The sequence below is a fragment of the Engystomops pustulosus genome, chromosome 1, assembly GCF_040894005.1.
Source record: "Engystomops pustulosus chromosome 1, aEngPut4.maternal, whole genome shotgun sequence".
NCBI lineage: Eukaryota > Metazoa > Chordata > Amphibia > Anura > Leptodactylidae > Engystomops > Engystomops pustulosus.
This window is the reverse complement of record NC_092411.1, coordinates 162,229,215-162,254,374: the sequence shown is the minus strand read 5'-3', so window position 1 is coordinate 162,254,374 and position 25,160 is coordinate 162,229,215. Positions and strand designations below refer to the sequence as shown.

Sequence of the window (25,160 nt, the reverse complement as noted above, 5' to 3'; positions counted from 1 at the left end):
TATGCAAATACCTAATCATCAGCATAAAGGAATATTTTTATCTTTGGCGCGCCCACATCCCCCACCTAGAATACCAACTTAATTTCTAATTTTCACAGCTAATGGTTCAATGTAAAGCAAGAGAGGAGACAGGGGGGGCAGCCTTGTCTGATGCCCTGAGACAAGCAAAATATTTCTGATTCCTCATCCACTGGCCGAACCCTAACAACAGGGAACTTATACATACATTTTACAAAATGAATAAAAGTTGATCCAAACAACTGAATATGGATGCCATTCTTCCTTGCAGATCCTCTCCAGTTCCATCAGGATGGATGGTAAATGTTGGTCGACAACCATTTTTAAGTCTCTTCACAGGTGCTCAATTGGATTTAGGTCAGGGCTCTGGCTAGGCCAGTCAAGAATGGTCACAGAGTTGAAGCTACAACTTTGTTATTTAAGCTCTGATATTGCGGACATTGTATTGTTGGAAGGTGAACCTTTTGCCCAGTCTGAGGTCCAGAGCACTGTGGAAGAGGTTTTCATCCAGAATATCTCTGTATTGCCCGCAATTATCTTTACTTCAATTGCAACTACTGTCCTTGCAGTTGAAAAACACCCTCATACCATGATGCTACCACCACCATGTTTCACTGTTGGGATTGTATTTGGCAGGGGATGAGCAGTGCCTGGTATTCTCCACACTTATGCAGAAAAAAGTGTCTTCTTTATTTCATGTGGAATAAAAATACATTCGGCATGTATGCCTGCGTGGGGTAGAGAGGGGAGCAGGGGTACATACAAAGGTGACAGCCGTATCGCGCCGTCCGGCCCTTTCTCTAGCCTCACAAAAAATGCTTTTTCCTCTTTCTTTACTGCATTACTGATGTCTTTTTCTATGAATGTTGAGCAGCACCCAGTCTTGTTTCCCATCATGCCACCTCCGAATTAGCGGTTAAACTAAAAAAGTACAGACAGTGACCCTTTTTCTTCACATCTTCGTACTGAATCTATTCTCCACATTTATTAAAACCAAAAAGTTCAATCTTCGTCAGTGAGGAGAGGCTTTTATCAGCACACTATGCTCCAACTGGTGGAGAGCTGCAGTGAAAGTTGACTTCGTGGAACTTTCTTCCATCTCCCTACTGTATCTCTAAAGTTCAGTTATATTGGGATCCTTCCTCGTGACCCTCTTGGGGTTGCTTAGTTAGGCCATACGACCTGGTCGTGTAAAAATTTTGGCCGTCCGCAACTTCTTTCATTTAAAGATTATGGCAGCCATTCTACTCTTAGCAACATTGAGTGCTGAAGAAAATATTTTGTAACCTTGGCCAGATCTGTGCCTTTCCACAATTCTGTCTCTGAGCTCCTTGAGCAGTTCCTCATGATTCTCATGTGCTTTGACATGCACTCTGAGCTGTGAGGTCTTATACAGACAGGTGTGTGCCTTTCCTAATCACGTTCAATCCTTTTAATTAAACACAGCTGGACTCCAATGAAGGAGTAGAACCATCTTAAGGAGGATCAGAAGGAAATGAACAGCATATGAGTTAAATATTGGTGTCACAGCAATGGGACCATGTGATATTTCAGTTTTCTAGTGTAATAAATTTGCTAAATTATTTACATTTCTGTTTTTTTTTTCTGTAAAAGATGGGGTGTAGGGTTTACATTAATGAGTAAAAATAAAATACTTTTTTGAACTTACTTATTGGCTGCAATGAAACAAAGGGTGAAAAATTTAAAGGGGTCTGAATACTTTCCATACCCACTGAAATACCCCCTAATGCAACTTAGAAACATATAATAACTTTACTTATCTTTATCCACCTTTACTTTTGTATCTCCAATTTTATTTATTTACCCTTCACTTATATATAATACTTTCTGTACTCCTACACCTTTCCCTCTTATTGTTATGGCCCATTTCTTCCTCCCCTATCCTCCATTCCCTTTATATAGTGACCTCATGTGCTACATCCCTCTCATATTGTGGCCTCCTGTCCTCCATCCTAGCTCATATTGTGGCCTCCTGTCCTCCATACTCCCTCATATTGTGGCCTCCTGTTCTACATACTTCCTCATATTGTGGTCTCCTTTACTCCATCCTTCCTAATATTCTGTCCTCTATACTCCCTAATTTTGTGGCCCCCTGTCCTCCATCCTTCCTTATATTGGTGTCCATCACCCCTCCTAGGTATTAAACAGAAGAAAATCTTGTTACTTACCTTTCCATCGTTCCCTGCAGCAGTTCTGCTTCTGATCCTGATGACGGGCTCTGAGCTTACTCAGTGTACAGGGGTGGGGTCAGCTGAGGGGATTAGCAGAAACACTGCGTGTTGAGGCAACAGGTCCTGATCTAATCTCCTGGCCTCGGCTCTGCAGCTGCTGTCAGGACTGGGACCAGGAGGCAGGACAAACTGCGACACGCAGGGAGCTGTGTAAGAGGCATGTGATTGAACACATGCTTCCAGCATCACTGCAAGGCCTCTCATCCTGCCAGCAGAGACTTGGTAAGTAAACGTTTCAGTGTGTGTATGGTGTATAGCAGTTTTTTGCTGTGTCTGTAGAGCCGTGCTGGGTGTTTTGCTGAATGTGTACAGCAGTACTAGGTGTGTTGCTGTGTGTATATTTATATAATTGCTGTGTGTGTATAAAACTGCTGGGTGTTTTGTTGTGTGTGTATAACAGCGCTGGATGTGTTGCTGTGTGTATACCAGTGCTGTGTGTATTGCTTTGTGTGTTTGTGTATAGTAGTGCTGGGTATGTATATCAGCGATGTGAGTGTGTTTCTATTTGTGTATAGCGGTGCTGGATGTGTTGCTGTGTGTAAAGCAGTGCTGGATGTGCTGCTGTGTTTATAACAGTGCTGGGTGTGTGACTATGAGTGTATTTGTGCTGAGTGTGTTTGTGTGATTGAATGTATGTATCAGTGATTTGTAAATGGATGTAGCAGAGCTGTGTGTAAAGCTTGTTGCAGAGTTGAGTGAGTGTATGGATGTAGCATGACTTTGTATGCTGTGCTTGTGTGTGACAAACAGAATTCTTAATTGGTGTATAATATATTTTTCCCTTTTTTTGGATTACTAAATCTGTGATGCATCTTAGAGTAAGGTGCATCTTATAGTCTGCATAATACAGTAATTGAATTTGTGCCATGTGTCAATACAAAGTTGCATTCACCTGCAGCTTCGTTCAGCTACATCAGAAAGTTGTAGGAGTGTACATAAGCACTGCATTTATTCAAAAAGGATAACTGTCAGTCATTCATATACTGTCAGAAGGAAGGAAGGAAAGGAAATTAGAGTTGTCCTAACAGTGTCTTAAAGACATTTTAACTTTTTTTTGTTAATTATTTTATTTTGTTCCCAATTTCCTAGAGTTTGAACATTAGGGGGTCTGATAGCTCACGCAATGCAACATTTTCTTCTGTAGAAGACCTGATAAATGTCCCTCATTGTATGTATGCATCTAGAGACAAATGCATCTTACAGACTAAACTAAGTAGTTTACAATATGATAAAAGTTCTACTTTGCTATAATTTTTGACTATAAAGGGGTTAATTTTTCTTACTGGTTAGCGCCTCCAATGGATCAATTAAAGGATAGACAGAAAAGGAAGACAGGGGACTTGAGGTCAGCAAAGAAGCAAAACCAACCGGAATATAAATATTATGATACTGGATTCCAGAAAGAAGGCAGAGGAAGCAAAAAAAGAAGAGGAATTAAAAACTGAGATAATCTGGGAGGAATGAAATGTAATAGTAGTGCATATCTAAGCACACATTGAAGCTGTTCGCAACACATTCAGTACTATGAATAGAGAAAGGGTTAATATGAATAAATCTAAATGTAATGAACTATGGTAAAATAATACAGAAATAGAAGTATTGTCAACGTTTTAGGGACCACAGTCTTTCATAACCAATTAATGAAATTGAGCAGAACTTCAGAAGTGTATGACATCCTATCAGCCACCAAAACTAAAAACAAAGTTATTAGAAAAGGCCCCCTTGCCGACAAGATGCAAAGACAATAAAACATTGGGAATCTGTTCCTTTTGGAATTGAAATACTATTTTGGCTTTAAGCCCATGTCACAGGGATCGCGGGAGCACCCGTGACATTGATATTAAAGGGCTGCCCTACAAGGTAGACAAATGAGGCAATAATTTCCTTACCCCATACTAGAAAATGTATTAGCATATTTTCCAGAATTCCCCAGTGGAGCGTCACTGACTTTCTACATACCATAACACCAACCGCAGATTAGACTACCTGTTTATGTCGTAGGACCTACCTTGGCAAGCTTTGTGCATAATCTGTGTGCGCTATATGAATAAGGAAATTATTATTTATGAATCATTTCACATCTGCTGCCCTTATCAGACTTACCATGCTCTGGCTCTGACTAAGATCTTTAATCTTAGCCTTTTGCGCCTTCATATGACCCCTGAATGAAGCTTAAATTGATGATCCTCTGCATATCATGAGGCTCTAGATGGCTCTAGATCAGTGGTGGCGAACCTATGGCACTGGTGCCAGAGATGGCACTCGAAGGGCTTTCGGTGGGCACACGGGCTGTCTCCCAGGCACAGAGTTTGCCAGAAATAGCAACTTCCTGCAATCTTAGGCAGTCCAGGTAGTGCCCTGCTACTTTAAATTGACCCATCCTGTGCTGCTTGGTACTGTCCGAAGAGTGAAAAGGTGTGGACAGGGTCAGATTGGAGCCCAAAGATTCTGGTAGCAATATGTTTGTTACTTCCTAAATTGCCGTGTTGGCACTTTGCGAAAAGCTAGAGTTTTTTGGGTCTCATTTTGGGCACTTGATCTCTAAAAGGTTCTCCATCACTGCTCTAGATCATTGATCATTTGGGAGACACACAAAGCATTTATGCGAAGCAAACTCATAGTTCTAAAATCAACACTTACTTTAGATTTAGATATATTTCTGCTCTAGCTTTGTAAAGCTGTTCAGGTGCAGAAGGACCTGCCTAACCTACTATTCAAATTGAAGTATCTATCAAATGTCTGACATGTTTTCACTGTTCACTGTGAGATCAGAAACACTCAAAATGTCACAAGGGAGTTTTTTATTTAGTGAGTTCTGTATAATGCCTTGAACCCCTAGAGACCACTGCCCAAGTGGAAGAATCCCTGAGCTCTGTTTACCTGCACTGCCTCTCACCAGCTCAAATGGAAGCTCTCTTACAGCTACTGTGAAAAGAAGAGGGTAACAGTTTCTTGAATTTTAAAATAATCTACCTAACGTCTGAGGTCTTTAATGTTACTATACCTGAAAAAGATGTAGCAGTGGATGCTACAGGGCATTTCATTACTAGGGAGGCTGCTGCAGGGCATTTCATTACTGGGGGTGGCTGCTGCAGGGAATTTCATTACTAGAGTAGGCTGTATGGGGTATTTCATTGCTGGGAGGCTGCATAGGGTATTTCACTACTAGGGGGCTGCTGGAGGGCATTTCATTACTGGGGGTGGGGGGCTGCTGCAAGGAATTTCATTACTAGGGGGGCTGCTGAGGAGAATTCATTACTTGAGTAGGCTGTATGAGGTATTTCATTGCTGGGGGTGCTGCATAGGGTATTTCATGCTCAGTGAGTTACAGTCGGGTTTTGCTTGAAGACGTCACAAGGTCTTTGATCAATCTTCAGACCTCAGCGCTGATAGGAAGGATTGGTCCCTAACTGTAAGCTCACAGGGGTATCCATGGGTCGCATATATAGAATCCGACGTCATGCTTGACCATGGCGTGTAAGGAGTTAACACCCACGATTGTAGGCATTTCCGGTAGTGGGTGTTAGTGCAGTGATATGCAGCTGACACCTGCTCTGTGTAGTGCCGACTACACCCGTGAGCCAATGCGCATGATGAAAGGGTTAGACATATTTTATTGATATTGTATTTAAAGGAGCAACACAAACTAACAAGTAATTATGAAGTGTAAAGAATATGATACATGCATTTTTAAATTATATGTGAATATTGAGTAATACTTTTTAGGATCACTTTTAATGGAAACCTGTCACCAGAAGGCTGAATTTTATTGGTGACATATTCCAATAGGCACTGCTAAGCACACTCAATACCTGTTATAATCAGACCTTAGTTGCCTTCCATTCATGCCCACATTGCACATTACCTGGCTCCCTTCCTACAGGACCTGCTCAAGCCCCAGGGGGATGCCTCATTTCAAATTACAACCTTTGATAGGTAATTAGCATAAGACTCAGCCTGGCCCCCGCTCGTCAATATTCAATTCTTTCCCCGTTCTCACAAATTGAATGAAGCAGCAGGTTGATCATGTGTACAACATCTTCATTTCATGCTATTGGAAGTAAATTTATGAACACAGTCTTCATTTCCAGTACTCCCATAGACAGTGAAAGTGAGTTCCAGGGAAAACGTTTCAACTGACCTATACAATTAAAAGGAGTGGCCAACCCACCCGCTGCTTCATTCAAGTAGTGAGAATGGGATTCCTGATCTTGTGATCGGTGGGGTCCTTTCTAGATCGTATTTTTATGCCCGTTCCTCTGGAGAGGGAATAGAAATAATACTTGGTACAATCACTTAAGCTGAGAAAGGTTTTTAATTGATTGGAGTCATTCCATCATTCATTTTATAAGTGAAAAGTTGAAGGAAATCTACCATCAAAATGAAGCATAATAAACCAGGAACACTTACTCATAGCTCCAGACACTGTGACTATGGTAATCATCTTACATTTGTTATCCATGGCCTCCTTCCAAAAATCAACATTTAAAATGAGTGCTAATGAGTCAGAAGGGCTGTGGGGGTTTTAACATTGCCCCTCGATACTGCAGCTTCACAGGCTGTTAGACTGTCTCACACCCTCTTCTGCAGTGAGCATACAACAGGCAGAGGGAGGGGGAAGTTCTGAGGGAGCAGAGGGAGACAGTCTAACTGCCTGTAAGCAGACACATTATTATCCATCTAGTTCTGCGAGCTGACAAAGTGGTTAGATTATTAGGGTTTATATGCACTTTCATTTAGCTTCTGAACATTGTACTGTATCTTACACATAGAAAGTGAGATGAGACAGATCAGAGATGATGAGATCCATGAGGTGCCTATTGCACACAATGATACATTCAGCTCTCCAACACCTCTGCTATTCCACAACACACTAGATCTGCTGTGCCTTCCTGCTGTGCCTCCCCAGATAAAGAGCTTATCTGTCTGTAGCTTGTAGTTCGCCCCATGCTGCTGCCTCAGGAACTCAGTGTCTGTGTATCAGTGAGCATCAGTGAGAGCTCTGTCCTGGACTGCAGGGGGCGGGGTACAGTGCAGGGAGTAGAGAGAGAGAGAAACTCAGCTCCACCGCCGTTCACAGAAATCCAAAATGGCGTCCCCAACCCTAAGTCAGAAGTTACAAGGTTGTGTTTAGGAGCAACTGAAATTGTGTACACCAGCACTGATAGAGACAGTAACAGTGAATTAGAGAATGTGTTATTTTGTTATCCGAAGTACATTTAAGAAAGTTGTCTTTGTGGGAATATCCCTTTAATTTCCCTCCTACCCCCTAATAATTCCCTCTTAAAGAAAATCTACCATTTGATTTGATGCATTATGAACCAAACATATATTGGGACTGCTGTAGCTGCACTGATGCAGGATCATATCTTGTATAACATTCAGGATAATGAGGCTCTGTCGCTCCTTTGTCTGGCTCGGCGCTTTTCCTCTTAAATTAGTTAGGTTTGCTTGAGAGAACTATGTAATCACTGTTTTGTGCCTGATAGGCATAAAATAATCAATCGCTGCACCATCCCCCTGCTGCTGTGTATGAATGATCCAGCTCAGGCTGATTAGTCCTGTCTGGACAGTTCAGGAATATCCACGTGTAATGTGCTTATGTATGGCAGCCAGCAGCAACCAGCTTTCCCAGGGTCCTGAATGTTATAATAGTTTTTTTAAGCAAAACCACTCAGCTCAGAGATTAAACAAGATATGCTTCTGCATCAGTGTAGCTACAGCATTCTCACGGTATGTTTGCTTCATAATGCATGAAATCAAATATTTAAGCCCCAAACTAAAATATGCACATTTATTTCTGCAAAAGAAACCACATTGAGGAAGAGGGCATGTGACCTTCTAGGGAGAGAGAAAACACAGGACAGAAAAGAGCAGGACATGGCAGATAAAGCAGAAGAGTCAGAAAAATAATGTACAATACGTATGCATTACCAAGAGTACAAATACACATTCTCCCTACAGAAGGGACAAAATGTTCCAGGCCAAATTCCCCTAGAGTTTAAACCTTAAGGAGCCAGCATGGTACTTAGGCAATAATGCTGATGTAAGAGAGACAAAGCGTGACAAGAACAATAGAAAAGAAAGTCCAGCAAAATGGAAGGATCACATAGGGAGACTGATCAAGCTAATAACACTTTATTTCTAAAGGCTCTAGACATTTGTTCCAGCACAAAGGCCCAGATATATCAAAAGTGGTACAAACCACCTAAATGTAGTATGCCTCACTCATTTGCAGGTTGTGCGGGATAATTCAATACTATGGCGCTGCTATGGAAAGTGTGCACACTGTTGCACCATTTTCTTTTTGGTGTACTTTCATTCTACAGCGTGTGACACAATTATGTTGAGGTGCAGCAATAAATCTGACGCAAACTAAGAACAGACACCCTTAGGTGTCGGTCAAAGTGCAGCAGCAACACAAAAGTGGCATAAACACTTAATACATACAAAAAATCCTTTTTAGTGCAGACATAGACCAAAAAACTGGCAAGGACACAATGATATATAGAGGTGTAGCCTCTCCAGTCTGGTCGTTTACTGGCTTTACACCTACAGCAATAAAGGACAGTGTCATTATGGATAAACAGATCATACAGGGTAATGAAAATGTATCTAGGACGAGTTCACATTATAAAAATCCAAAATGTGAAAATTACATAATCTAAGCAGAAAAAGTGTATGCTGGCAAAGACCATTGTGTAGGTCAAAATGTTCTTTCTCTAGGTGTTATTTTTGGGTACATATTTTTTACTTTGCACTGACAACTCTTAGATCAATTCCATGTCTTGTATATGAACACAGTGGAGAATTAACAGTAGGGTCTGAGACCAGAACTATTCTAATTGCTCATGTAAACTAATCAGAGCTCGGCTTTGTTTATAAAATGAAAGCTGAGCTCTGATTGGCTGCCATTGGCAACTAGAACAGTTCTGCTCTCAGACACTTCTGATACATCTCCCCCCAAATTGGTTACTAAAGTTCACTTCCCTTTATTCTGCCTATGAAGTAGAGATGGACATCTGGCTGTTACAATTAGGGTAAGAGAATAATAGCAGAGAAATATATATCACTATTTTCTCATGTTTTATGTTTTTGTACCAGCATTAATAGAGTGATATGTTTAAAGTCTGAAAAAGATTACATATCCTTGGATTAAATTTATGGCATTATAAAAGCAAGCTATACACTTTATCACAAAGAGCATCTACCACCAGGATGAAGGACTGAATGCAAATGTACCTGAGGGGCTCCAGGCTCCATAATCACCTATTGAGCCTGGAGCCCCTCAGGTACATTTGCATTCAGTCCTTCATCCTGGTGGTAGATGCTCTTTAAAAAAAGACTTGTCAGGTCGATTTGGAACCCAAATACAGGTCTAATGGATCTGTGGTTAGGGTCCCAAATTGACCTTTTTTAAGTCATTATATGTTAAAAAAAGAAAAAATGTATTTAAATATTTACCTGGATTGAGTCAGTTGAGGCACAACAGACTCACATCAGAAGAGCCCGTGTCTGCGCCTCCTCCCACAGTGCAGCAAGTGAAGCCAGGACAGTATCCTGACCTGACTGCGGATGCGCCATAGCTACGGCGCTTGCACAGTGAAGCCGAGGTGTAATACTCCAGCTTCACTTGCCGGACTACAGAGGGGGCTGAGGGAACGTTTGGACGAGATGAGTATATAACGGTAAGTTTGTTTTTTTTAACTTAATGCCTGAAAATCATTTGGCCTAGTTGGGGCACTAAATCATTGGTCCATAAGGATGGGTGCAGAGGCGTAACTAGGAGATGCTGGACCCCATTGCAAACTTATGCATTGGTCCACCTGTCACCTTAACAAACATACACACATTTAATGTATACACTCATATGCACACACACACATAAAGTTCTACACTCATACACACATTAATACAGTCTTACACATGCACACACATATATTAAAAATATGTACACATTTATGTACACATATATCTATACATTCATGCATACATTATATACAAACTCAAAGTATATACACACATTATGTACACGTCCATACATTTATACCCATGTTAAGTATATACACATCGTGTACGCACATTCTGAATAGTGCATAGACATTATAAACACATATAGTATATATACATAATATACATAGACATAAAGGGGGAATTTATCATATGCCAGCGCTCGTGTGCCAAAACCAAGAGTGGATATTCATGCTGCTCTGTTCAACTCGGTTGCACTCAATTTGATTTGTACCCATTGAGTTTACTCTTTATAACAAATAACTTTGTCATGTATATATACCATATATTTTGGGGTATATTTACTATATTATTTGCAGATGTTACAATGTTGTCCTATAGACATAGACTTCTGTGATATGAACATACATACGTGTATTTTCTGGAGGGCATATGCAACATATTTGGGTGTAGTTGGTTCTATGTAATGCTCATATACACAAAAAAAAATAATTGTACATTTTCAGTGGGTGACCCATAGATCTTTGTAAGGCCATGCATAAAATTTTTGTCCACCTGAGAAAGATTTTAACCTCTGCCAAGCAACAATGTGGTTGACAAAGTAAGAAAATGAAAAAAAATGACAAACGGGGCCCGCGTTTGTCACATTTCTGTAACAGCCATGGGCCCCTAGAGCAGTGTAAGAGCCCAATGCCAGAAAGAGCTACCGGAGAGATAGTTATAAAGTTACTTGGGTGCTATGACTAACATTTCCCAAATGTCTGCTTTATATCGGCATGGATTTTATGCATCCTCTTTTTTTTTAGGTTGTTAGAAGGTTCAGAATTTTGGGTGCAATATTTCTCATTTTTATGAAAATCACCAAAACCCTTATTTAGAGGCACCTGCTCAGGTCTAAGTGACTCTGAGAGGCCTAAACAGCAGTAAAACCCCATACATTATACCATTTTAGAAGCTACACCCCTCAATGTGTAAAATATCAACTATAAGAAGTGTGTTAACCCTTCAGATGATTCACAGGGGTTAAAACAAAATGAAGGTGTAATTTGCAAGCTGTAATTTTTTTAGACAATATATTAATTTTGGCCAAAAATTAAACCGTCACAAAGTATGAAATGACGAAAAACTCCACAAAGTTTGATACCCAATTTCTCCCGAGTATGAGGATGCCCCATATGTGGTGGTGACTGCTGTATAGAAGGTAAGAAACCGCCATTCAGAGCAGATCTGCAATGTCACATTTTACAGGTTATAAAATGTTTACTTTTTTGTAATTTGAACATATGGGGGATTTTTATTTTGTGGATGAGATCCACTTTTCAGGTACATCATTTACAGGGGGTTCAATAGCAAATGATCAGATTTTATTATATCTTTCTTGGTGGAGGTTAAAAAAAATGATTAATTCTTCTTTATGGTTTTTAGCATTTTTTTCCCCGGAAGTTCACCATACCATAAAATTAATGTGTTATCTTTATTCTATGGGTTATCACGATTACGGTGATGCCCCATTTATATGGCTTTTTTATGGTTAACTTGTTTTGCAGAATATAGAACTAATTTTGTGTGAGAAATTTGCTTGTTTTTGCATCGCCATGTAACGACGGGAAGAACATTTATATTTTTTTGTTTACAGAGCTGGTTTAGAGCTTATACTTTGCGGGACAAGCTGTACTTTTTCTTGGTATCATGTTGTGGTAAATTTTACTTTTGATCATTTTTTATACACTTTTTATGCGGTCAGATGTGAAAATTTCATAATTTTTGTGAGGTTTTCTTGTGTTTTTTTCTACGGCGTTCACTGTACGGGTTTATTGACAATTTCATTTTATTGTACGGGTTGTTACGGACATTGTGATACCCAATATGTTGTGGTTTTTTGGTGATTTTCACTTTTTTATGTTTTATTTGATTACTGCATGGGACGGGACTTCAGGGGACTTTTATTCTTTTTTAATATTTTTTTTTAATTACACTTTTTTTTTTAACTTTTTTTTTACTGTTTTATTTTGTCCCAGGGTGGGACATGAACAAGTGACCATTTGTATTGCAGCATATTACAGTCAGCCTATGCATTCTGCATTGGCTGATAGCTGCACTGTTAGATCACGCACAGTGCACAATCCTAACAGGCTGCTACTATAGGCAGCCCTGGGGTCCTTATCGGACGTCAGGGTTGCCATGGTAACGATCGGCACCTCCATGCCCCGCACGGAGGGTGCCGTTTGCTGCGCCGATGCGCCATAGACGCCGCGGTCACTATGATCGCGGCGTCTATAGGGTTAAACACCCGGGATCGCGAGTATAGCGATCCTGGCTGTTACGGCGGGATCCCGGCTACCACATGCCGCCGGGAATCCGCGACGATCACCATGACATGATTCTATGTCAAGGTGCGGGAACGCATATGGGCATATGCATATGGGCTAATGGGCATATTGCAGCAATCATCCACCCACGTTTTTCACCAGTTTCACCACATTTTACATTTTTTCACTGCTTCCCATTAAAGGCATGGTATATTAAATATAGTCACAAAAAGTACAATTTGCTACACAGGAAACAAGCCCTCATATGGGTCTAGAAAAATAAAAAGTGATGGATTTTTGAAGGGGTGGAGTGAAAAATAAAAACACAAAAACAAAAAGGCTCAAGTCGCGGGCATTAACATTGGGATAAGATGGAAGTGAGAAGGAAGGAGGCAGTAATTCTAAAAAGGGACACTTGAGCGGTGGGAAAACAAGCACAATAAAACTAATGTGTAAAAGACGGGAACAAATAAGTAGCCATTTAGCTTAAAAGGTTGGCGGGCACTAAAAAAAGAGGGCAGAAGGTGCACTGAACATATGAGACAGCGGTGAACTAACATGGCATTATTATTCTGTAGAGGGCATAAAGGAGTATGATAGATAAACTATGATGACTGATAATCGTGTCTGTATTGCACAGTCCACAGAGATGAGTTGTGGCTGGAAGAAGTCTGGAAGATCTTACAAAAAAGTAATAAGTCTCCTTCAAGATATGTGAATGTCCCTGCGTGCTACACTGTGGAGCTTGTGGTATATTGGATATACTGTACTGTTGATATATTTGTTGGTGCTAATAGTATTCATTTTATTGAAAAAGGCATGTTGTAGCACTGTAACCGTAGCCAGCAAGCCCCCAGTAGTATATAGCCAGCCTGTCTCCTGTAGTATACAGCCAGCCTGCCTCCTGTAGTATACAGCCAGCCCCCTGTAGTATACAGCCAGCCCCATGTATTATGCAGCCAGCCTGCCTCCTGTAGTATACAGCCAGCCTGCCCCCTGTAGTATACAGCCATCCCCCTGTAGTATACAGCCATCCCCCTGTAGTATACAGCCGGCCCCCGGTAGTATACAGCCAACCCAGCCAGCCCCCTGTAGTATACAGCCAGCCCAGCCAACCCTCTGTAGTATACAGCCAGACCAGCCAGACCACCGTAGTATACAGCAAGCCCACCCAGCCTCCTGTAGTATACAGCAAGCCAACCCAGCCACCTGTAGTACACAGCCAGCCTGTACTTAAAAAAAAAAAGCCGCACTGAGCATCAGGGCCGCCAGAGGGTGAGTATATAAGTTTATTTTTTTATTGACTCATTCATAAGCCTAGGTGAGGTTTTTCAGCACAAAATTATATTGGGAAATGTGTATGTATTTTTCAGAATATTTATTAATATTTTTTGTGTGTGCTTTTTTACTTTATATACCCCCCCCATGATGTCATAAATGAATTTGGGGGACATTTTCACAGGTTTTTTTTGTTTATGTTTTTAATTTTTACATTTTTTTCATTTACCTGTTTTCTCCTGTAACTGGGGATCCATAAGAGCCCCAGTTAAGGGGTACACAACCCCCTGTGAGGGATAATATTGATCAGAGCTGTACTGGGTCTAATCAGACCCAGCAGCTCTGATTAACCCCTTTAGACCCAACGGTTATGTGACTGCCGAGTCTATAGAGCGCCACTTCAGTGCGATGCTGTTGTCAGGCTTGCAGGTGTGGATCCTCTGGACCACTGCAGACGATGACTCAAGCCACTACCTGGGACCAGAGTCTAAGTGGTACCCGGCTTTCACCAGAGCCCGCCGCAAGGCGGGTTAGACAAGCTGCGGCGTGGTACCACCAGGTCGTTCCTCAGGCGTGACTTGTCTGCAGTGGCGGCCAAGGTTGAGGTACAGAAACAGCAGTCAAGCTCGAGGTCACAGTCCAGGCACAGGGTCAGGGCAGGCGGCAGAGATGCAACGTAAGAGTCCAATCCGGGGTCAGCAACAGGAGGTCCAAGCAGAAGGGTACGGGAACACAGCACACACGACAGCAACACGGAGGAACACTGGTACACAGGAACACGGAGGAGGTCAGGTATCACAGGAACACGGAGGAAGTCAGGTACGCAGGAGACACAGGAACGCAGGAGACACTGGAACGCAGGCAAATTGCAACAGAGCTTTCTCTAAGGCTGTGAGGCACAAAGATCCGGCAAGAGTGTAAGGAAGGTTCAGGGTTTTTAAAGGGGAAGTGATCAGCCAGTGCACCAATTAGCGGTGCACTGGCCCTTTAAATTTCCTGAAGATGCCACGCGCGCCCTAAGATGCGGGGATGCGCGCGGCCGGAACCTGGCAGCGATTCCGGAGCGGGGAGAGGTGAGTCGCACCGGCACCGCGCCTGCGAGCCCCGGGGAGCACGGGTGAGCCCGCGACCCGCGATATGGGTCGCGGGACCACCAGTCACAGCTGTGAGGCATGGAGAAGGGAGAAGCAGAAATAAACCTAATCTCCTATCTACCTAGGATCTATGGGCAGTGTCGGTCTGGCCCTCCGGGAGGGCGGGGAATCCCCCGGTGGGCCCTGACTCCTGTCACCAGGGTCGGTCTGGCCCGTGGGCCCGACTCCTGTCACTAGGGCAGGGACCTCCGATCGGATGCAACGGAGGCCCATGCCAGTGGCTGCAATAGTACGCATTGAGTACGATCACTGACTGCAGCCGAAACTGTGAGTGTGAACGTCGCCGGGTACTTTCCGGCGCACGCCGCACTCAGGCCCTAGATGATCGGCCCGTGACCTCGTCGCGCGGCCGCGTCGTGACGTCATCGCGCGGCCGCTCATCTCTCACAGCAGCACCAGGGACTGGAGACGCGGGTTCAGGTGAGTTGATTTTTTTTTTTGCCTTAATTAAATATGGAGGGGAGGGGGTGCCCTTAATAAATTATGGAGGGGAGGGGGGCCCTTAATAGATTATGGAGGGGAGGGGGACCCTTAATAAAATATGGAGGGGAGGGGGGTTCCTTAATAAATTATGGAGGGGAGGGGGTGCTTTAATAAATTATGGAGGGTGGGGGCATGCCTCAATATATTATGATGGGGAAGGGGGACCCTTAATAAAATATGGAGGGGAGGGGGACCCTTAATAAAATATGGAGGGGAGGGGGTGCCTTAATAAATTATGGAGGGTGGGGGCATGCCTCAATATATTATGGAGGGGAGGGGGGACCCTTAATAAAGTATGGAGGGGAGGAGGCGCCCTTAATAAACTATGGAGTTGAGGGGGGGAGACCTTAATTAAAAATGAAGGGAAGGGGGAGCCTTAATAAATTATGGAGGGGAGGGGGGACCCTTAATAAATTATGGAAGGGAGGGGGTCCCTTAATTAAACATGGAGGGGTGGGGGTGCCTTAATAAAATGTGGAGGGAGGGGGTTCCTTAATAAATTATGGAGGGGAGGGGGTTCCTTAATAAATTATGGAGTGGAGGGGGGTCCCTTAATAAAATATGGAGGGGAGGGGGGCCCTTAATAAAATATGGAGGGCGTGGAATGACAGTGTTCATTGGGAGCCTTAATAAAATATAGAGGGGGGTGGCAGTGTGTATTGGGGGGCATATTAAAATCTGCAGGGGGCAAGGTGTATGACATTGTTTTATCCAGGAGACATTATACTGTAAGTAACTGTGGTATTTTTAGGGGCGCAGTGAGGGGGATCTGCTTCCCAGAGCTGAACACATCTGCCAAAAAATTCTGCAACCAGATTTTACGACGATTCTGGACATGAAGGAGAAGACAAGTCACCTGTGAGGTACAAGATCCTACTTCTTCCTGTGTCAGATCTGTATTGTAGGTCTCACCTTCTAAGGCTACATTCACACTACCGTATGGGGGACGTATATACGGCCGATATACGCCCCCCATAGACGGCGCCCAACGGGAGCGGTACGGTGCAGCACCACACCACTCCGTACCCCGGAAAAAGATAAGACATGTCCTATGTTTCTCCGTAGTACGGCACTGTGCGCCATATGTTCCTATGGAGAGGAGCGGGGGTGAGCAGCGCTCACCTCCTCCTCCTCTCCCCGTGCGCTGCCGTTGCCTGCCATGCTACGGTACGGCGGGCAACGGCAGTGTGAATGCAGCCTAAGACAGCGCTCAGCTTATGTACTGTCATATCTATAGGGTCAGAGAGCCAGGTGTGACTTGTCTATGTGGTGCAGGGATGCCAGAGTAGGGTTATTGTCATCAGTTCTTGTAAAGGTTTTCAGCATTTCCTTATTGGAAGGTTGGTGCAGTGCGAACACTTACATCCCTAATCACAGCCCAACCACCAGCAGAAAGCCCGGGACACCAGGGGTAACTCTTATACTATCCCTAACCACAGCCCAACCACCAGCAGAAAGCCCGGGACACCAGGGGTAACTCTTATACTATCCCTAACCACAGCCCAGCCACCAGCAGAAAGCCCGGGACACCAGGAGTAACTCTTATACTATCCCTAGCATTAATGCCCTGAGATAACGTCACCCCTGCAGCCCCTGTACACAAACCAAGAGCTGAGCACTAGAGAGGGAGGGAGAAAGGGATTAGCTTATCCTTTACTTCACTGCCCCCGCTAGTGCTTAGAAATTAACTCATCCCAGAATTTTTCTATGTAGTAGTAGGTGGGCCCCCAAAATCAATTTCACTGGTGGGCCCCAGGTCCGACCCTGTCTATGGGTGTCTCATGACTAGTGCAGAGACGTCTAAAGACATTGCTGCAGACTCCACACTTGCGTCCGCTCACATGTATAGTCAGCAGGCAGTCAGAGAGGAGTTTAAAAAACTGATGATTTGTAAAAAAATTTGTGGGTAGTTTTTTTTTGACAAGCCATGGAAAAAAACACACCTAGAACACAGAATGCTTGGAACAAATATCACCAAATATGATTCTGCAGTAAATATAAAATTTTTCAGATACATTGAAAAAAAATAAACTAAAATAGCAAACATGGCAGCCATTGCAGCCGTGCAGCCCATTTCTCTGCCAACTACTGTAAGAAAAATTACCCCAAATCGCAGGGTTATTGTAAGATGGACTACGTGAAAGTAATTATACAAAGGGTTCAATAAATGATATGCTGTAACTACAAAGCTGTTAGAACATACATGTGGAATATACTGTAGTTGGATAGATGAATTAACACCAAAAATTGTCTCACCTCTCTCTCGAATGAAGTAAGCCAAGTATAGATCTAGTTCTTTTACAGAAACACTAATGTGATGCGGCTGCACACACAACTGGGGGTTTGAGCAATGTGCTGCCTTTATTAGTCTCTCGCCATCTGTGCTCTCCAATGGAATGCCTTTGAAAAGGATTACCATGACAAGATCCAACCTCCACACCTTATCTGCCTGTCGTAGGCAGTCTATTCTCCTCATCTTGCCCTTCTGGTCCGGGTTTGAAAGGACACAACTGGCTGCCTTCTTTCCAGTAATAGACAACACAAAGTCCTCCCGAAACTCTGGCCTGATGTCTTTGCGAAGCTTTGCTAAAAGCCGCGAGGCCCACTTCTGCTTAACCTCAGCTTTCTCATTTAAAAGTTCATCCTTTACACCCCGCTCTTCCTCCTTAGTCATTTTTTTCTCGTGTTTCTTGAAATATTTCCTTTTTCTTGCCTGAAGGTTGAACCACGTGTAGGCAAAAGCTCGTACATAAGGGAGCAGGGCTTCAATAAAAGGGTGAAATTCATCCTGGATGGGAAGAGGGAAAAGTATTATTAGTTATTTTGTCACTGTAAACCAAATAATCATTTAACACTTTACTAAAGAGGGCAGATCTGCCCATAAATATTTCATCATGATGTAACTTAACTTAAAAATCAACAGGCAACAGCTTGCAAAAAAAATGCTTTTTATCCCTAGACACTTGTCGGATGCCACTAATAATAAAAGTAAATGTTTTCACCCTCTCAGGCATTTCAGAGTGGTAAAACAAAGAGTTGTCACACATCTTAGATGGCAAGGCATTGAAAAAGTAACAAAGCCAATGAGAGCGGGCAACCATGTTAAAAAAATAATACAGTAGGGAGTCCTACTGGATATTTTTGTTGCAGACCCATCATCCACAGGGTATCAATCTAAGACAAAACCTCATTCATTGCTATTAAAATAAAGATAACAGCTGTAGTTTTGATAGTGATCAGTTATGTGTCGCCTTTTTTGGTTTCACTACAGTCGAGGAATGTTCCTACATATATTTAACTTCTGCTATTGTATGCCTTTTTTTTGTGTGTCTCTAATCTCTGGATTGGGTACCGCTCACACTAACAGAGTTGTAGGAGGTCGGGTAAGCGGAACATACTTTTTTTTTTTTGCTAAATAATTTTTTTGCTCCACCCAAAAAGCTGCAAAACTTGAGGCATTATACAGCTGCCATTAACTACAAAGATGGGCTTTAGCACAGTTTACGACAGCTAACCTTTTAGTCATCCCTAAAGTGGCACCTAAATTGTGACAGCACTTAGTTGCCTGAATGTCTCCTCTAATTGGGTACACACCATCTTCGCTAATTGGGTAAACGCCCACCACATGACCACAGGAGACCAGCAATCATTTCCCACTAAATGGGAACTTCTATGAGGCTCTCTGGCCTGTCATTCAGCAACCAGTATAGACTGCCAATGGCAATTTATTTTATGAGAAGAGACTTCCCCCCAGGGCTGAAATACCCGAGGGAACCTGAAAAAATAGTAAATTTTAAAGGTAAAAAATATATAAAAAAAAGGTTTTAAAAAGGGAAAATTCAAATGACTGCCTTTCCTTAGAAAATATATATAAACAAACTAATTACATAAAAACCATTATAAATAGCCCTGCATCCAAAAATGCCTGACTTATAAAAATATAACAATAATTATCCTATATGGTAAACACTAAAACAGGAAACAAATGTCCACATGTCTAAATAGACATTTTCCCACTTTTTGCCACCTTTAAAAAATTTAATAAAAAGTGATTAAAGTGATTAAAGTTTTTACAGTTCCCAGAATGTTATGAAATGTCAGATTGTGGAGTAAATATTTCACCATTTGTGTGCCAAATTTATATGTATGTATGCACAATGCCTAGAAGATGGTGCAACTAGAAAAACTGTCAGTTTTACCACATTTTAATTTTTTTCAGACTTTGCATAGAATTTTACATTGTGCCATTAACCCCTTAACGACCCAGGCCCTTTTTTGTTTTTGTGTTTTCATTTTTCTCTCTTCACCTTCAAAAATCCCTAACTTTTTTATTTTTCCATGTAAAGAGCTGTGTGAGGGCTTGTTTTCAGCGTAGCAAATTTTACTTCATAGTGACTGTATTTAACCCCTTAATGGCTGTAATAGAACGGCGCAAGTCGGGTGCGGGTACATGGAGAGGGTCCTCGTTTTAACCCATTCAATTGCTAATTGCACATAGTAATGAACAAGGAAGAAAATCCCTATATGGCAGTACCGTATTTTCCGGACTATAAGGCGCACATAATAACCTAAGATTTCCTTAGAAAGCCAAAGTGCGCCTTATAGTCCGGTGCGCCCTATAGGAGGGCAGTGACTGGAGGAGGGCAGCGGACCCTACTTACATAGGTCCCCGCTACCGGAGACAGCAGATCTCCAGCGGGAACTGCAGACCACGCGGCACGAACAACAGGCGTCATAGCGCGAACCAACTTCTGCCGCGTGGTCTGCAGTTCCACCTGAACGGACCCCCTTCCCCATCTCCCTGGGGAGACCGCTTACCTCTTGCCGGGTCTGTGGAGAGTCGCTGGTTGCGACCTCTCCGCTCGGTTTTGAAGCCACGCCCCCGGACCTCCGCCACGCCCCCGGACCCTGCGCCTTATAGACCGGTGCACCTTATATATGGATTTATTCCATATATAAGGCCTTTATCACTAATGCGCCTTATGATGCGTCCGGTGCACCTAATAGCCCGGAAAATACGGTATATAGTAGGATCAGACAACCTAGGGTTAAAGTACTCTAGGTAGTCTGAAAAATAGTAAAAGTAAAAATGAAAAAAAGTTTTTAAATTATAAAAACCCTAAAAATTCATATCACCCCCCTTTCCCTGGAACTGATAAAAATAAACAGTAAAAATCATAAACATATTAGGTATTGCCACGTCCAAAAATCCCCGATCTAACAAAATATAATAACGGATTTTCATTGTGTTTAACACTGTAACGGAAAATAGCACCCAAAGTCAAAATTGGCACTTTTTTACCATTTTGAAAAATATAAAAAAATTCAATAAAAAGTGATCAAACGGTCGACAGTCCTAAAAATGCTAGCATTGAAAACGTCGCAAAAATATGACACTACCCACAGCTCTGTAAACCAAAGTATGCCAGAAGATGGCAAAATAAAAAATAAATAAATAAATTTGTACAGGAGGTTTTCATTTTTGGAAATGTATGAAAACATTATAGAACCTATACAAATTTGTTATCCTCGTGATCGCACTGACCCAAAGAATAAAGTAGACATGTCATTTGGGGAGTACAGTGAAAGCCGTAAAATCCAAGCCCACAAGAATACGGCACAAATGCGTTTTTTACCAATTTCACTGCATTTGAAATGTTTTTCCTCCTTTCCAGTACATGGCATGGAATATTAAATATCACCATTTTGAAGTGTAATTTGTTATGCAGAAAATAAGCAATCACACAGCTTTGTACATGGAAAAATAAAAAAGTTATAGATTTTTGAAGGTGGGGAGTGAAAAATGAAAACAAAAATGAAAAAGGGCTGCGGTGTTAAGGAGTTAAAAAAAAACATTTAGGGAGGGTGCTCTCAGAGAGGTTGTCTGGAGGTCTTCTGGAGAGGTTTCACTGTGTGTATAATATATATATATATAAGTCTGGGTTAAGTCTAATGCTATTGGAAAATCCAACTCTGCAGACATGGAGGACATTATTAAACAGCTGATGCAGCTGCAACAAGCCTATGCACAGCAGCAACAAGCCAATGCACAGCAACAAGAGGCCAATGCACAGCAGCAAGTGACAAATGCACAGCAGTATGAGGCCTTCAGAGAACAGCAGGTGATAAACAGAGATCTGATGGAACAGATTAAAGTGCTGTCTGAAAGACCTCAAGTTCAGGCCCAAAGTGTCTCTGCTAGGAAAAGAGTGCAAGCCTCTCTGCAAATAGTGACCCCTGAGGATGATGTGGAAGCGTTCCTCACCATATTTGAAAGAGCGGCATTGCAGGAGAATCTTCCAGCTGACCAGTGGGTGGATGTCGTGGCTCCCTTCCTCAGTGGCGAGTCCCAGAAAGCCTACTTTGATTTAATTGAGCAGGATGCCAGACAATTCCCTAAGCTGAAATTCTTGCTTCTTGGCGTTACACAAGCTGTCAGAGCACAGCGGGTACATACCTGGACATTTCAGTTGGATAAACCAGTAAGGTCCCATATATATATGTTTCATCTGGCTAAAAAGTGGCTGCAGCCTGAGCTCGCTTCAGCATTACAAGTCGTGGAAAAAGTGGTCCTGGACAGGTTTATTAGAGCCTTACCAGTTCGGATTCAACGCTGTGTGGGACAAACAGAGCTCAAAGGTGGATCAGCTAATGGCGCTGGTGGAACGATATGTAAATACAGAGGACTATCTACGTGATGTCTCTTCTTTCCAGGCAACCCCAAGGAACCAAAAGACCTCTGAACTTGGTAAGATTTTTCCTAATGTTAAGGGGGTAAAACAGGCCAAGAAAGTAGTGACTGGGACTGACTTTGTAGCTAGGCCTTCAAGCCCAGCTAGTCCTAAGTGGACAATAAGTGGAAAGAACATTGTTTGTTGGCGGTGTCAAGGACTGGGTCATGTGGCTGCCAACTGTCCCCTTGTGGATGAGCCTATGGAGTGTGATAGTGGGCGGAGAAAATCCTTGTTTGCTAGACCCGCCTACTCTGCCTCATTTCATCCAAATGTAGAGCGACAAACTTGCCCCATGGTTCTTGAAGGAAATTCTGTTGATGCTTTGCTGGACTCGGGTAGTTTGGTGACTCTTATCAATGCCAGCTCGGTGGACACTAACAAACTGCAAAACAAGCAGATGGGTGTCATCTGTATACATGGGGATACCAGAGAGTACCCCACTGCTATAGTGTCAGTTGAAACTCTATGTGGGACAGTGAGCCATGAAGTAGGAGTTGTAAAGTCTTTAACCCCTCCCCGACATTTACGTAATAGTACTGCATGGCGGGAGGTGCGTTCCCGCAAAATGCAGTACTATTACGTCAAGCTTCTGGCCCCAGCTATATTATAGCTGAAATCCGCCTCTAACACCCGCGATCGGAGATATTAGGGTGATATTAGGGTGTTAGGGGCGTTTTGCAAGAATCAAACCCCCCCGCGGCGCTTACCGGGGGGGTCCGCGGTTCCGATCAGTGTGTTACATTACACAGTGTAATACATCTGTATTACACTATGTAAGGTGAAGAATAGCTTGAACAAGTGATCAGTGGATCACTTGTTCAAGCTAACCTGTAAAAGTGAAAAAGCACAGTTAAAAACATTTAATAAAAGCATTTTTTAATAAAAAAAATTAATTAAATAAAGTTAAAGCGCCTAAACACAAACATTCCCTATATTCATGCAATAAAGTGAAAAAAACACAAAATCGCCAAAAACCCCACATATGTGGTATTGTCGCGTCCGTAACAATCCGTACAATAATGCAGAAACATTATTGGGCCCGCTCGGTGAACTCCGTAAAAAAAACCCGAAAAACTCGCCAAAAATGTTAAATTTTCATAAAATCTCTTCACAAAAATGTTCTAAAAAGTGATCAAAAAAAGTTATGTGCGCCAAAATGGTATCAATTGAAAGGACAACTCAACACATAAAAAATAAGCCCTAAACCAGCTCTGTCAACAAAAAAAATATTAAAGTTATGTCCCCGAAAACATGGCGATGCAAAAACAAATGAGATTTCCTCTATATTCCTTTTTTTCCAGTAAAATTGTAAAAATAAATGAAAAACTATATAAAGAGGTATCACCGTAATCGTAGTGACCTATAGAATAAAGATAATATAGTATTTTTAGTGTACGGTGTACGACCCCCAAAAAAAGCAAAAAGAAAGGAAACCAAAATTGACAATTTTCTTTTCACCCATAGATTCAAGAGTTAATAAAATCTCATCAATAAGCTAATGACCCACTAAAATGAAGTATTTGTAAAGTGCATCTCATGTCGCAAAAAATAAGCCCTTATATGTCCAAATTGCCAAAAAAATAAAGATTGTATAGCCAATAAAGAGTGACAATGCATAATCTTCTCTGAATGGCGCAGCTTCCCTTCGATGCCCTGGCGTGTGCCCATACAGCAGGTTACCACCACATATGGGGTATTGTTATACACGGGAGGGATTGGGTATCAAATTTTGTGGAGCGTTTTGGTATTTTATCCACTGAGAATTTGTACATTGTTTGAAAAACACATTAATTTAGCCAAAAAAAATGTACTTTCAAAATTGTATCCGATTTTGTTTTAACCCCTGTAAAACAATTAAAGGGTTAATAAACTTCATAAAAGTTGTTTTATGTACGTTGAGGGGTGTAGTTTCTATAATGGGGTAATTTAAGGGGTTTTACTTTTATTTAGGCCTCTCAAAGTGATTTGAAACCTGAGCAGGTCCCTCAATAGCAGGATTTTGCGGTTTTTATGAAAATGTGAAAAATCGCACCTAACGTTGAAAGGCCCATAACATCCTACAAAAATAAGAGTGTGCATAAAAAACCATGTCCACATAAAGTAGACATTCGGTTAATGTTAGTTATTAAGTTTTTTTGCTGTTATGACTATGTGTGGAAAAAGTAGAACATTTTGAAGTTTGAAAATCGAGAATGTTTCCAAATTTTCACCAAATATCTGATTTTCTCATAAATAAATGCAAAACATACCACCAAAATTTTTCAACTAACATGAAGTACAAAGTGTCACGAGAAAACAATTTTAAAATCACTTGGCTATGTTAAAGCATTTCAAAGTTATAACCATTTATAGTCACACAGGGCAGATTTGAAAAAATGGGCCGTGTCAGGAAGGTGAAAAGTGGCTTCAGCGTTAAGGGGTTAATGCATAATGTTATTGTGGGATGTGATTTTCCATTGTTTTGGCAGCTGTGGGAAATGCTTAAGAGGGATGTTCCTTTTGTAGGCCCCATCCCACTAAGTGATCCCGACCCTGTGCAAGCTGTAGGGGTAACACTGGGTGAAACGGAGGGTTTTCCCTCGGACATATTTGCTGGAGATAAAGAGGAAAACAATGAAGAAATTGGTCTCCCTGATTTGCCAGTCTCCAGCGATAATTTTGGGACTGCCCAACTCAGGGATCCTACATTAACTCATGCACGAGAGGGTAAAAAAGTAATAAATGGGGTACCTCAAGAACCTGGGGTGGATAAAATATTTCCCCATTTTGCTATGGAAAATAATTTGCTTTACAGAGTGGATGAGGTGGGTGGACATATTATTGAACAACTTGTGGTTCCAAAATCGCATCGTAGGAAGGTTATGGATCTAGCCCACTCACATGTACTAGGTGGTCATTTAGCATATGAGAAGACAAAAGACCGTATCTTGCAAAGGTTTTATTGGCCAGGGATGCATAAAG

General features: G+C 42.0%; 1 protein-coding gene across 3 annotated transcripts in view; it reads right to left on the bottom strand.

Moving 5' to 3' along the window:
- The window catches only part of NFIC (nuclear factor I C), a 173,838-nt gene that overhangs the window by 110,587 nt on the left and 38,091 nt on the right, over positions 1-25,160 (bottom strand). For all 3 annotated transcript variants that reach the window (XM_072113627.1, XM_072113634.1, XM_072113622.1), the window contains exon 2: positions 17,722-18,253. In XM_072113627.1, coding sequence (XP_071969728.1) covers positions 17,722-18,253 — 532 coding nt within the window. The remainder of the gene's footprint in view (positions 1-17,721; positions 18,254-25,160) is intronic.